This window comes from Euprymna scolopes, chromosome 45 (assembly GCF_053919585.1).
Source record: "Euprymna scolopes isolate OS-2025 chromosome 45, ASM5391958v1, whole genome shotgun sequence".
Taxonomy (NCBI): domain Eukaryota; kingdom Metazoa; phylum Mollusca; class Cephalopoda; order Sepiida; family Sepiolidae; genus Euprymna; species Euprymna scolopes.
In genome coordinates, this window is record NC_136526.1 from 63,833,525 (window position 1) to 63,849,084 (window position 15,560).

The 15,560-nt window shown below is 37.5% G+C and overlaps 1 protein-coding gene across 4 annotated transcripts in view; it reads right to left on the bottom strand.

The window, feature by feature from the left end:
- Window positions 1-7,561: 7,561 nt before the first annotated feature.
- LOC145269844 (RNA N(6)-adenosine-methyltransferase mettl16-like) overlaps window positions 7,562-15,560 on the bottom strand; it is a 50,236-nt gene continuing 42,237 nt past the window's right edge. For all 4 annotated transcript variants that reach the window (XM_080125569.1, XM_080125568.1, XM_080125570.1 and 1 more), the window contains exons 6-8: window positions 15,378-15,467; window positions 13,107-13,232; window positions 7,562-8,449 (exon numbers count right to left, since the gene is read on the bottom strand). In XM_080125569.1, coding sequence (XP_079981695.1) covers window positions 7,565-8,449; window positions 13,107-13,232; window positions 15,378-15,467 — 1,101 coding nt within the window. In that variant the 3' untranslated portion in view covers window positions 7,562-7,564. The remainder of the gene's footprint in view (window positions 8,450-13,106; window positions 13,233-15,377; window positions 15,468-15,560) is intronic.

The window sequence follows — 15,560 nt, forward strand, 5'->3', positions numbered from 1 at the left end:
GCAACAAACATTTATTTCCTCATTCTCTCATGTGATCATCTGCTTGAGCGTCCTTCATATACAAACGTTCTTTTGCTAAGTGTTTTTCCTCTAAAGAAAAAAAGCCAACGTTTGAAACTCCATGGAATAAGGAAATAATCATCTTTATTTTGAATTCCTTATGTACGAAGAAGAAATTCTGCAAATCATAATTTGAAAAAATTTAACTCATTTCATATTATGATGCTCTATCTCTCGAATATTGAGCATTTTCATCTGGATTTTCTTATAAATATTAGTATTAATATTTATGGAACCATTTTTGAATTTTGAATCTTAAATTATATATATATATATATATATATATATATATATATATATATATATATATATATATATATATATGATGAGAATAATGGAAATAGTATTCCGATCGAATAGAGAAATAAAAAATGAACAAACCAAGTTATGTGTTCATCAATGTTTCGTCTTTATTTCCAGACTTCCTCTGGATAAATGAAATTAAGAAAACAAAACACCAATGCAAATATGTGAAAATATATGTTTTGATGTAATGAAATGTATGACCTTGTTTCATTTCAGAAACGGAAAAAATGTTGTTGGAAATTCAAAAACGAGGGAGGCCATAGCATTGTGAAAGAGTTAAATTTTTTTTTTTATAACGTCATATAGCCGTTAATATATTTAAAAAGATATGATGCAATTCATTTCCATGACAGGTGCTCGTCTGAGCTCCAATCTCTAGTCCCCCCCTCGTCAATCTTTCACGAGAAACACCCATCTGGCTGAAACTACTGTCAATAATTTTCCCCACTCTTTATCTGTGCCTAAATCCAAATGTAGATTCCATGAGCAAAGCTTCTTTCTTAGAACTGCACGCCAGTGGAACTCTCTGCCGCTTGTCTGTTTCCTACCTGACTACAACTTGGATGTCTTCAAGTCCAACATAAACAAATTCCTGACAAACCTCCTCCTTAAGTAAGACACTCTATCAAACCGCCAATACTAATGATTACTACAATACTATCTCATTGATTACTGTACACGCAATAACCCTTATCCCCGAGTGGCCTTCAGGCCTTGATAAGTGGTGACCTCCATGTAAAAAAAAAAAAATTCTTTTTGGAAAAAAAAAGTCCGTTATAATTCAAATATAGATGTGTGATATATATATATATATATATATATATATATATATATATATATATATATATATATATATATATATATTGCACATCTTTTTTGTCCCTTTCTGTTTATTTACTTAATTACGTTTTTTGGATTTTTTTTATTTAGTAAATTTAAGAATTAGGTAATAAATTTTTTATGGATTGTTGATAATGCATATGATATTGAACACAAAAAAGAAAATATTATTTCAAAGCAAAGCCAGGAAAAATCATGGATTACATAGAAAAAATGTGAGCATGAAAAGTAATATGGTTAAGATTAAACTTAGAAAAGTAAAAGGACTAGTTGTTAAAAGAAAAAGACAAGATATTCTAGTAAAAAATATAATAAATTTAAAACTTAAAATATTGCATCATTAAGAATTGATTATGTAATGTTAAATTGATTATATAATGTTAAATTGATTATATAATGTTAAATTGAATTTAAAAAAATTTCTCAATGCTGCTCCGTCTAGGGGAAGGAAAACTCTGAAACTAAACCAAAGAGGAGGGAGGCCTCTTCAGTCTTGGATGACAACCTTCCTAGAGCTGGTGACTCAAACAAATTACCGGTTTGCAAACCTAAATAGCTTAAGGAGTAGATAGGTCCTGCCTATCGCCCGGCTTCCATACTCCTTCTTTGCCTATTAGTCAGGCGCAGAGATACTATCACAGTGATTCGACAGAAACACCCATTGGTAGATCTTGTTTCTTGTCTAGGGCAATGAACGCCGTTTCCCCCACTCCCGACTCACCCCACCCCTAAAGCTGGGCACTTGAGAATGCTTGAGTACCATATATGCCTGAGCAATTAGATTGGGTTGACCTTCCTCTGATGGGTTGAGGGTACAGGATTGACAGTTACTGGCTGCTGTTTCCGACTGGTAGTACAGGAGCCTTAACTCTTTGGTAGTGCTTAGAGCGGCTGCTCCATCGACAGTTGTATAATATCGGGATGTTTGCAGTGCCATGGCACGCATGGAAAGGGACCCTGCACTCATCCCCGGTGGGCTTTCCTGAGGCCACAATCCTAGTTGATGGAGGGTCAGCTGATGGTCTACGTGTGATGCATGTGTGATATTCTGCATAACCTCCTGTTCGGCTTCCCCTAACCTAACTGAAACTCGTTAAAAAATGATGACAGTACAATCTAAAAATAAGCTTAACCCAGGCTTAGGGTCAAACAAATCCAACTTGCCTCCTCCCTTGAGGCTTGCATTCACAAATATCCATGGGCTGAGAACTAATTTAGCTGATGTTGAAGCATTTCTCCTCACAAATACCCCGGATATCTTAGCACTCCATCCCCTCTAACTACTTTAACATGCCTGGATATCTCCCACTCTGCCGTAAGGACTCTGACAGACATATGCACGGACTTGGAGTTTACATTCGTAATACCCTTCCCTTGACTAGAGAAACAAACCTAGAAACGGATGATCAAGCCTTTATGTGCTTTAGACTAATCATGCAACACAACATTAGCTACTTTTACTTTCTCTACCTCTCTCCCTCGACCCAAGACTGCACCATAATAAACAAAGTATCTGACAGCATAGACACAGCACTCTCCTTCGACACTAGCGCCCAAGTACATGTATTTGGTGACTTTAATGTCCATCACGAAAACTGGCTTGGATTCTCTACTTACACAGATGCAGCAGGCAGCGCAACTCATAGCTTCTCTGTATCTCACTCCCTATCGCAAATTGTTACTTTTCCAACCCGTTTCCCTGATCAGGAAGAACAACACGCATTACTATTAGATCTGTTTTTGACCACAGTTCCTGATGACTGTGTAACGAAAGCCGACAGCCCACTTGGGAACGCTGATCATGCGGTGATAATGGTTGAAATCGCCCTAAACTCTAGACCCAAAACTGAAGAGCCAGTGCTCAAAACAACAAGATATTATAAAAAGGCTGACTGGGAAGCCATCAGAGATCTTATCAGAGATGCCCCATGGGGAAATATTTTTTCTCTTCCTGCTGAACAGTGTGCAACCGAGACCACTGAATGGTTCAAAACTGCAATCGAAGCGCATGTTCCCATGCGGAAATTCTATAGCAAGCCCCACTCTCCCCAATGGTTTACTTCGACTTGCGCAACTGCCATTGCTCAAAGGCAGCATGCATTCCGCAGGTTTAACCGACATAAGTCCAGTTCAAACAGACAGAAGTACATAGAAGCTAGAAGTAACGTTAAGAAAGAAATAGCGACAGCTAAGAGGGAATTTACGGAAACCACTAAAAAACGCATCGAAGCACAAAAACTAGGAACTCGTGACTTCTGGAAAATCTACAACAGTGTAGTAAATAATGGGCAATCAACAATTCCCCCACTAACCAACAATCATGAGGTTCTTTGCTCAGCAACCGAGAAGGCTAACATGCTTGCAAGTCGGTTTGCCTCAAACTTCACACTGGACCCTCTAAACCACCCCCTACCTCAATTTCCTATGCGGACAGATGCCACGCTTGACGATCTAATAATCACCCCTGCTCAGGTGCATGCTATCATAAAAAACCTTGACACTTCAAAAGCATGTGGACCCGATCTCATCCCAGCTGTGCTATTAAAAAAGTGCTCAGCCGAAGTAGCTTCAGTTCTCTCCAAACTCTACAACAAATGCCTTAATGAATCTTGCTTTCGAGGCTGTTGGAAAATTGCTTCTGTTGTACCAGTATTCAAGAATTCTGGCGAAAGAACTGACCCATTAAATTATCGCCCTATTAGTCTCCTCCCACTTTTTGCCAAAATATTTGAGACCTTAATTAACCATGTTCTAATCCAGCACCTTACAGATGCTAAACTTCTGACCGACCAACAATATGGATTTAGACAAGCTCGTTCCACGGCAGACATCCTAACTGTAATCTCTGAACGCATATACCATTCACTGGACAAAGCGGGAGAGGGCAGAGCGGTAGCTCTAGATATATCTAAGGCTTTTGACAGGGTATGGCATGAGGGTCTCCTCAGGAAGATTAGATCATACGGTATCACTGGTAGAATACTTAACATAATTAAATCCTTCTTAGATAAGAGAAAAATCCAGGTTATCCTCGACGGTCGTACATCTAAACAATATGATATAAATGCGGGAGTGCCCCAGGGATCTATCCTTGGACCTCTGCTGTTCCTGATATTCATAAATGACCTCCCCGACAAAATTGCCTCTGAGATGGGTATATATGCTGATGACACCACACTCTATAGCAGGCACGACAGGAAAACAAATGAACATATATCTAAAGTAATGGCAGAAACACTAGAGGATGACCTCCAATCAGTAGTGGAAGGGGACAAAAATGGATGGTCACGTTCAATGCTGCCAAGACAAAACTGGTTTCATTCAATAATTACAAGAAACCTTCTCTACCACCTATAGCAATGGTCAACGACTCTTTATCTGAGAGTACGTCTCTCAAGATCCTTGGCCTAACGTTCACAGGAAACATGAGCTGGAACAATTACATTGAGAGCATTGCCAGGGCCGCTGCGAGGAAGGTGGGCTCTCTCTACCGTGCTAGAAAACTTCTAACACCCCAAAGTATCCTGTACCTCTACAAGGCCACTATTCGCACATGTATGGAGTATTGCTGTCATATTTGGGCTGGTGCATCGGCTACTAGTCTCTCGCTCCTTGACAGGGTTCAAAAGAGAGTCGCCAATCTGATAGGCCCTAAACTGGCATCTAAGCTTCAGCCTCTGTCCCATCGTCGAAACGTTGCATCCCTCTGCCTGTTCTACAAGTATTATAATGGTGAATGCTCTGATGAACTGCAAGCACTTGTGCCCCCACGACGTAAACACCCTCGACAGACCCAACAAGCTGCAAAATCCCACCCCCACACTGTAGAGATCCCTAGATGTAAAAGATCTTTCTACTCCAGTAGTTTCTTCCCCAGAACTGCTAGACTTTGGAATTCCATTCCAGGTCACTGCTTCCCCAACTGTACTGACATGCATAAGTTCAAGTCCAACGTGAACCAACATCTCGCTGCCCAAATCCCTACATAGTACCCCAGTAGATGTTTCCCCTGATAGTAGCCCCCTACACCAAAGTGGCAATGTGCCTTGTTTGGGGTGAAAATGTAATAAAAAAAAATTAAAAAAAAAATATTTTAATTTATAAATTTGTTATATTTTTTACTATGTCTTTTCAATTATTAAATCATTTATCTCTGAGAGGTTCATAAGAGTAGTGGTTAATGGGCAGAAATCAGAAGCCCACAGTATTAGGCCCAACTCTCTTCCTGATCTACATCAATGATCTTCCAAATCACATCCTTACATCATTCATAGACATTTATACTGATGACACTACCATCTATGGCAACGCTTCAAAGGCCGTAAACGGCCAAGTTCTTTCTGATTCTTTCTCCTCTGGTCTTGATCATGTGGTGCAATGGGGAAAGAGGTGTCAGGTTAATTTTCATGCATCTAAAACCAAGCTTCTGTCTTTCCATCATCAATGCCCTGATCCCCGTCTGGTATCAAGCAATATGAATGGCTCTCATCTTGGGGAGGTTCCATGTTTCATTCCATGGAATCAGGAATCAAAAAATATTGGAATTTTTAGAGGTATCGCTCTCAGAAAAAATTGTGCTGATTTTCCAATGCTAAAAACGATTCTTTTGTCTTTTTTATTTGATTTTGTTTAGAGCAAAATCTTCTCCTGTTAATACTGATGATAAAATATTAAATATTTATTGATTTGAAACTAGAAGTTAAACTAATTTTTACATTTGCACATTTTTACGTTGATCGGAGAAAATAGCAACTCTATAGTTAAATATTTAGAGAAATATAAAGAATCGGAATCGGAATCAGTAATTGTATTGGAATCGAGAATTTAGTACGGAATCGGTAATTGTATCGGAATCAGAAAAAATATTGGAATCATACCATCACTAATATATATATATATATATATATATATATATATATATATATATATCTTTATTCGATTGGCAAAATTTTAGAATAATTGTAAAGAAGTGAATGATAGCAGAAATTCAGTCGACTAAAATAAGATGGAAAACGGGGTGAGGAAAAGGAAAAAAAAAATGGGGCAAGTTACATGTAACCAATGTACAATTCAGTAAAATAAATAAGTCAATTAAAAACAAGATCGTTAAAATACACCTGAAGCGCTTTTCGTTCAGACTAACTTTTCAAGGGTATAAGTCTGAAAATTATTATTATTATTTATTTATTTATTTTTTTAGAATATTTGGTAGTGGAATGGAGTAAGAGTGGAGAGGAGGTTAAAAAAAAAAAAACTGTGACTACCCAAATAAGTGTTTTTCTGTTTTGTACAGAGGACATACAAAGTTCCACCTGTTTATCCTTGAAGCACTTGCCATCATTTGCAGCCCCCCTACTGTGTGCAAGCATAGAAAACTCCGGCTTCAATTAGAATTATTTGAGCAGTCAGTTTTTTTTTCCCCCATCCTTTTCCTTCTCTATGGTACGGGTTTGAGCCTGCCTGCCTGCTACCACTTTTTTCTTTCCTCAACACACACCTCCAAGCATTCGGGCAACGCCAGGCACCCAGTCTAGTATAATCATAAAACTCTGTAGACCATCCGACCACACTTGCTTGAATTGTTTTTTTTATTTCTTATGTTCGCTTCTAACAAGGCATATCGCCACTTGGACGTAAGGGGCTACTATTTGGGACCATGCCTAGGAAAAATTAACAAGATGTTTGTTTACATTACATTTAAACATCTTCATATCAGTACATACATAATAAATACGAAATCTGCATTAATCAAAATATTAGGAGATGTCCTTTTCTCTTCCCTGCAACCTCTATCTTACAGAAGAGATGTTGCGAGTTTGTCTCTGATGTATCGTTACTTTCATGGAAAGTGTTCGACTGAGCTTCAGTCTATGGTCTCCCCTCGCCTAACTTTCACAAGAAAAAGAAACACTCGTCTAGCGGAAAACACTATCAATAATTTCCCCACTCTTTATCTGTGCCTAAACCTAAACGTAGATTCCATGAATAAAGCTTCTTTCTTAGAACTACACGCCTGTGGAATTGTCTTCCGTTTTCCTGCTTTCCGGCTGACTACAATGTGGTTGTGTTCAAGTCTAACGTAAATAAGTTCTTGATGAGCCGTTCCATATAAGTTATCAAATTTACCGAATTTTCATTACTAATGATTACTATATTGTCCAATTTCTACTGCACACTCTTTAACCCTTATCCTTGAGTGGCCTCTTGGCCTTGATAATGTGGTGCTGCCTGTGTAAAAAAAAAAAAAAAAAAAAAGCGTTACGACCGGGCAATGCCGGGCGGTGTGCTAGTAATAATAATAAATAAAACAATACTGTTACACAATCACATAAAATTATCCAAATAACAAATCAAATTTTTACGGTAACAATTTATTGCGGAAATACTGTAAAAGTTGTTGCATTAATTCCCTATTCTCTCCGTCCAACGATTCAAGTTCAAGCAGCACGTAAGACTTATTCCGTTTGAGGTTAAGATTACATTTAAAAAGGTAAGGAGTGGTTGTCGTCGTATCCTTCCCTTTTGCATTTAAATCGTTTACAGTTGCTGGAGGAGAAGGCGAATCAGTTGTAAGATCCACAAAACTCACGGAGGAGCTTTCTGGAAAATCCACAGCATTTTTTAAATCGTCCTTTTCAATAAAACTTTCAGCAGGGTTAACATCCTCATCATTTTTTTCTGCCTCTTCAAGTCGGGCTTTCTTAGAGTGATGATTATTATCTGCCGACTCTAAATTGCTGCAATCGTCAGATCTCTTATGTTTCCGAGTTGATAAAATAGTTTGTTCGATGTTTGGAAAGGTTTTTGCAATTTCCGAGGAGATCGCATTAGGAGCTACACAGATGTTGTCGTTTTCCGAGCACTGGATTTCAATCGACGCTGAACGTACAACAACCTTATCAGAACATTCAGACAGATGTGGAATGTCCGATTCTTTATCAGATATCTCCATTCGGCTAACAGCACTCGTTTGAGGATTTTCTTTCAAAGAATTTCCAATCGGATTAACTAAACCAGTTTCCGGGAAATCCGATATTTTTTTAACTGTGTGACTCTCCTGGGATTTTGAATTAGCATTTTCCGTAGATGCATCCGTATCAAGGTTTTCTGGAGCAGCAGTGGATTGTGCCTGTTCTCGAAGCATTTTCCGTCTTTTCTGCCGCTGGTTGGACCAGTTATTTTCTGTCACGATCAAAGCCAGAATTAAAATCCAATTATTCTGTTTTACCTCCACAAACGAAATCTGAAAAAAAAAAAAATAAATAAATAAATTTGGTCTTCAAAAATGGTATCTGTTTTTTTTTGTTTTTTTTTTCAAAGCATAACATATGGACTAACTAAGGATGGAAAAAGCAAAATATTATATTGATTTAGAAAATATAAGGTGAGTGATAATAAGCTGAAGGGCATTAAGAAATATCTCAGCCTAGAAGGACTTTTTCTTCATTGAAAAACACCAGAACCAATGGTTTTAGGATTGCATTATGTGCTTTTTAACATTTCTATTTATTAGCTGGCCTTCATTTCTTAACTCATCCACCACTTCATAAAAACATAACTAAAATAACTACGTCTAACAAAGAATTCTCACTCACTGAAAGACACCAGAACCAATGGTTTTAGGACAAATTATATTTTTTTGTAAACATTTTTTTATTCATTACATTTTTTTTTTTTGGGGGGGGGGGGGATATCATATTAAGAATCTGTGTTGTCGTTGTTGTTGCTCATCTGTCGGAATGACAAGGACTATCTGATCATCCTGCGGGGTGGGTGGGGTGGGGGGGAGGGAGTCATCATCGGTGAGTGTGAAGATGACTGATAAGCCCAATCTTTGCTTGAAAATTTCTACTACAGTGAGAACAAGGAATGGTAGCAGATTTTAAGGGCTTCAAAACATTGTCCTTCCTGTTCTTCCTGCGCTTCACTGCAGCAACTTTTTGGTTACTTCCATATTTGCAGGCACCGTCATGAACAGCGGCCCGCCACTTGGCTCTTTGATGGATCAACAACTTCCATATTTGCAGGCACCGTCATGAACAGCGGCCCGCCACTTGGCTCTTTGATGGATCAACATTGAAGGCCTTCAGTGATTCCTTCAGAGTGTCTTTAAATTGTTTCCTTTGCCCGCCATGGGAGTGCTTGCCATGTTGGAGCTCTGCAAACAGAAGCTTCTTGGGCCTGGCATGCGAGCTACATGACCAGCCCAGCGAAGCAGTGGGGATGCTTGGGAGCCAAGCACGAGTGAGGACATCAGTGCCTGGTATCCTTCTCTGCCAGCCTCTCTACTATTATATAAAAGTCATTTTGTGTGTGTGTGTGTTCCTTTCTCATAGGTTCTGAAACGGCTGAGCCTATCTTTTGCAAATTTCACACAAAGGTAATTTATATGTCTGGCAGTGTTCTTAGATATGTTTTATACAGAAATTCATCCGATAAGTATCAAAAATCGAAAAAATTCCAATCCTAAAAATAGTCTTTCTTATAGATAAAAAAGAATTTTTACAGGGGAAAATTTTAGGTTGTACCAGAAAGGGAGATAATAAAATCTCAACAAATAATTTATTTTTAGAAATAAAAAACAGATCTGTTGACATCTTGAAACATAGCTCAGTGGTAGAGCATTCAACTACATATCGAATGATCCCGTGTTCAAACCCGGGTGTACCTTACCATTTTATTTTAATTTTTTCTTATTAATGAATTCAAGTTACGATAAAAGAAGAGGTACTATTTAAAATCACTGCAAATCATTTCTTTGTTTGCATATTTTAAAACTAAACATTAATCCGAAGTGACTTTTCCAGGGCATTCATCATCAAGCACAAATATCAGCTGGTATAATATTGTAAACAAACACAAACAGAATTTGATGGACGACAATATCATTATTTATTTATTTTTTGCAAATTAGTCCACTGGGCAAATTATTCCTCGCAATATATAATAATCAATAGATGATTGATTCTATAATCATACATACGTAATCTGCATAGATGAAAATATCATGTTTAAGCATATTGTACGACCGGGCAACACCGGATGCCCAATTAGTGATTTATATATGAGAAATTTAATTATTGACATGATTCTATGATTATATATAAATGCTCAGTCGTAAAATATGCTTAAATATATTTTAATTCATGCAATTTTTATTACATTATAGGGCCAAATACTCTATTGTAGTTTCAAAAATTATAAAAAAAATGTCTTAGATGCCATCAGCTAGAATTGAAACCCAAACATTTAACGATCCAGCCTTAGTCGTTACTGTTTAAGCTATCATCAGATAGATAAGAAAACGTCAAAATTTAACTGACTTTAACGTATTTGCACATGCATGTAAGAGCATGTTAAGTCAACTTATGCCTGCCAAGTCCTAACTTTTTTAGCACCTACTTTTATAGACTATATAACAAGTTTCAAGTCTGTACACAAAAAATAGAGGAGTTTGATAGAGACCTTTCCTGAGATCACTTATATATATATTATATATCGTTCAAAATGAATATTTGTTTGGAACACAACTGGACCATTTGCATTTTAAATTTTAATTCAAACCATTATATATAAAAATAATTTTATAAAATCAGACACCATCTTGAATGTTCCAATACATCGGTAAACACTGTATGGTTTTCGAGCTGAATAAACATGTTACATTGAATAAAAACACAAAAAAATATATCCAGTTTGGTAGAAAAGTAACTTATCTTGCCTTTGATAACATTTATTTGTTATATATTTGTTTTTTGACAACTTTTTCGAATCTATGTGTACAGTAATACAAACTCAACAAATAGAACAAATGAATGCATCTCTAAAAGTCTAGAAGAAGACCTCCAGTCTGTAGAGGTATGGTGGCCAAAACTGATTGGTAACGTTCAATGTTGCCAGGACTAAGCTTTTTCCTTTAATAATTACAAAAAACTTTCTCAATGACGTATTGCCATAGTTAATGACATATTACGTGAAAGTATTTCCTTCAAGCTCCTAAACTTAACATTCACAAATATGAACTAGAACAAATACAGTGAGATAATCACCAAGGCTGCTGCAAGGAAGGTAGGCTACTGTGGTACTGTGCTAAAAAGTGACTCACACCTGAGAGTATCCCTCTACAAAGCCACTATTCATCCATGCATGGAATATTGTCGTCACAACTGGGCTGGTGCATCTGCCATTAGTCTCTCGCTCTTAGATACAGTTAAAAAAAGAGTCGCCAACCTAATAGGTCATGCACTGTCGGCCAAACTCCAACTTCTGTCCCGTCCCGATTATTAAATCATTTCTCTCTGATAGGCTCATAAGAGTAGTGATTGATGGGCAGAAATCAGAGGCCCACAGTATTAATGCTGAAGTCCCTCAGGGGTTCATCCTGGCCCAACTCTCTTCCTGATCTGATCTACATCAATGATCTCCCAAAACACATACTTAAATCATTCGTTGATATCTATGCTGATGACACGACCATCTACGGCAACACATCAAAGGCCGTAAATGACAAAGTTCTCTCTGATTCTCTCTCCTCTGATCTTGAGCGCATGGTAGTGGGGGGAAGAGGTGACTGGTTACTTTTAATGCACCTAAAATCAAGCTCATATCTTTACATCATCAACGCTCTGATCCCCATCTGGCATCAATTGAAATGGATGGCTCTTGTCTTGGGGAGGCTTCATGTTTTGACAAGCTTCTGGGATTGACCTTTACTCCTGATCTGAAATGGAATATGTACATCAAGTCTGTTGCCAAGGTTGCTGGGAAAATGGTGGGATCCTCCTACCGCTCCAGAAGATATCTCACTGCTGATGCAATTCTCTATCTATATAAAAGCCAAGTACATCCAAGGATGGAGTACTGCTGCCACATCTGGGCAGGAGCTGCTAAAAACAGCCTATCCTGCCTTGACAGAGTACAAAATAGACTTCGTGGCTTAGTGGGGGGTGTCTTTTTCTCTTCCCTGCAACCTCTCTCCCACAGAAGAGACGTTGCGAGCCTGTCTTTGTTTTATCGTTATTTCCATGGCAGGTGCTCGTCTGAGCTCCATTCTCTGGTGCCCCCTTGCCAATCTTTCACGAAAAACACCCGTCTAGCTGAAACCACTGTCAATAATTTTCTCTATTCTTTATCTGTGCCTAAATCAAAACGTAGATTCCACGAACAAAGCTTCTTTTCTAGAAGTGCATGCCTGTGGAACTCTCCTCCGTTTGCCGTTTCCCACCTGACTACAACCTGGATGTCTTCAAGTCTAACATAAACAAATTCCTGATAAACCGCCCCCTTAAGTAAGACTCTTTATCAAATCTCCATTACTAACGATTACTACGATATTATCCCATTGATTATTGTACCCGCAATAACTCTTATCCCCAAGCACTAGAACCCCCTCAAAATAGATACCTCTGACAAACCTGACAAGCACCAAAATCCCACCCCTATATTGTAGAGATTCCTAGATGCTGTAAAGCCTTTTACTCAAATAGCTTTTTCTCTCAAACTGCTAGACGTTGGCATTCTCTCCTAGACTCCTGCTTCTCTTACTGTACTGATATCCAGAAGTTCAAATGTAATGTAGACATTTTGCTGCCCAATTTCCCACGCGGTATTCCTGCAAATCTGTCCCATATAGTAGCGTCTTATGACTTAGTGGCACTGTGCCTTGTTTGGGGTGAATTGTTTCTGGTCCAGCTTTATTGAACATTTACGAGAATATGGTTCGCAATATACACTAGTACCAAATCATCAATCCTCATCCAAAAAATCGAGAAATATTACCGTTATGGATAATCTAGAAAAACAAACAACTATGTTATTTTTCTATCTAATTTACATATGTGTTTATGGTATGTAAATTATTAAGTAAATGTTTCGAATGAGGGGGTTGTCATAATTCCTACCTTTAGTTCTTCAAGAAGTTCAACGACGTAGATGCAGAAGGTCTTGAATTCAATGGCGATTTCTATCGGGATGCACAAAGCCAACGGAGGGCGCAATTTCTTTTTCTTCTCTTTGAAATGAGATTTCTAGAAAGAAAAGTAAAGATTAAACATTTATAAAAAATGAGTGTTTGTATGTCCAGCAAAAAGTAAAAAACTACACAACAGAGAGAGCAGTTATTGTAACGTTAGTAAAGATGTGTTAGAAAATAATGATCGTTTATTATTAGGGGAGGAGTAATAAGGCAATTGTCTGATATGATGGCGAAGCCAACATTAACCAATCGAATCGAGTTTCGCTTTTTTTTTTAAATTATTATACCGAAAAACGAAAGCAATATGCGGCGATACAAAAATGTGGAATATTTAACGTTTCAAAGTCGGGCAAATTAAATAGACAGGCGACCCCCGTTGTTAAGTCATAGATATTACGATTTAGAGGTCATATAAAAACTTAAAGAAGGAGCGAGCCGAGCGAGCAGCCCCCGGAAAAAAGCCTTTTGCGGACATACACAAAAAGTATACATACATAGACACATTTTGGCTTTTATATATATACTAGCGAGGGGTACACGGCGTTGTCCAGGTGTTTGGAGGCGGGGGGGTGGGGAAGTAAGTATGAGAATCGAACCCAAACTTAAAGTGTGAAAAAAAAAAGTGAGACGTTAACGATTGCCCCACCGCGAGATGCTAAAGGAAACACGTTTGAATTTATTTAATTACTTGGATTTAGCAGGTGCCCGTTTTAATGAGTTAATGAGGTCAAGTTTGACTGCGGGATAGTATTCATTTACTGCTGAACGCTCGCCCCCCTCCCCAAGATGTTATAGGAAAAAGACTAACCCACATGCGGCGAGCGATAAATATTGAATATTTATCTTCCCGAAATCGAGCAAATTAAATAGACAGGCGAGCTTCGTTGTTAACTGTGAGATACTACGATTTATATGTGATATAAAAAGTTTTAAAAAGTTGTGAACCGACCGACCGCTTCTCTGAAAGAAGCCTTTTGTAGACACACAGAAAAAGCGAACACACATACATACATACATACATTTTCGCTTTTATATTTATATATATATATATATATATATATATATATATATAATTAATTAATTCACATATGGCCAAAAGTATGAATGAAGAACTCCTTTTGTTAATGGTACACCAGTCGGCACAAGAAAGCAAATCATCCGAAGTTTCCTGGTTGTTAAAATCGGGTTCATTAAACTTAGCAGCGTGGGATTGTAAGAACTTTGTAGCCATCTGAGTTCAACATTTGACACAGCCTAATGAGAGAGGTTGCAATTTGGGTAGGTTATGCCTGGTCCCGAGACTTAGACTGGGACCAGGATTTGTAACTGGCATGTGTTCACGTGAAGGGGCATTCGCTGGGTTATAGTATAATGGAATTTCGAACAAACGCATTTCAGGTGAAAACATTATTATGTCCTTACGCGTCCAGTCAAAATCAGCATAAATTATAAAAATTACAAAAATGATCTAATAGAAAAATAATTACAAGTAAAAATAGAATTTATTAAATTATTGAGTTTTATCGTAGGTTTTAATGTTGAAGAGTTGTGTGACCAATTCTGTATGTTTTTATGTTAAGAAATTGGTGTATATAAATGTTTACCTTGAACAAAATTCAACCTTCTTTTTTTTTTGTCTTACAGGACCGCCTTTGACCAAGTAATTCAATAAATTCTATTGTTGGATTTGAAACATAAGATCACCTTCATTCATATACTCCATCACAAAAAAAGTGGTCCTAATGAGGAATGTATGATCACCAAAAATTGGAATGTTCTACTTATAGACACTGGGGATAAGAAGTGACAAATACAATTGGAGCCATGTTCTGCTAACAACCAATCAGGAACCAGAGTTGCTCCATAAAAATATTGAATCTTTAGCATTCGAGCACATAATTTTTTTGTGTCAACACGAGAAAGATCTTTTGCTCTTTGCCTGCAAAATTATAAAGTCCAGGACCTGTATAGAACAGCTGCCCACTGAAAATTCTTCATCTTGTACAAACTCTTCTGAAATTAAATATGGTTTTCAATTCAAGAGTATAACAAACTGACTTATCTCCCCTTGCTTTCCTTGAAATCTGACATTGAAAAAATAGAAAACTGTCTAAGCGTTAAGAGAAAGTTTTGGTTAGAGATAGACACTAAATCACGATTATAATAACTCTTGCTTGAAGAATGCAACTGTACTTACTGGAAAAGTTATGTTGGGATCAAATGACCAGGCTAGTCCCCAGCGCATCGTTTTTCCCTGACAAAATTCAGTGGAGCAAACTTTGGGTACCTGAAATGAATTAAAAAATGTTTTTAATTATTTCGTAAAAGAAAAACAAAATAAAAGGATGTTTCTCAACATTTACATCAATTCTTTAAATGC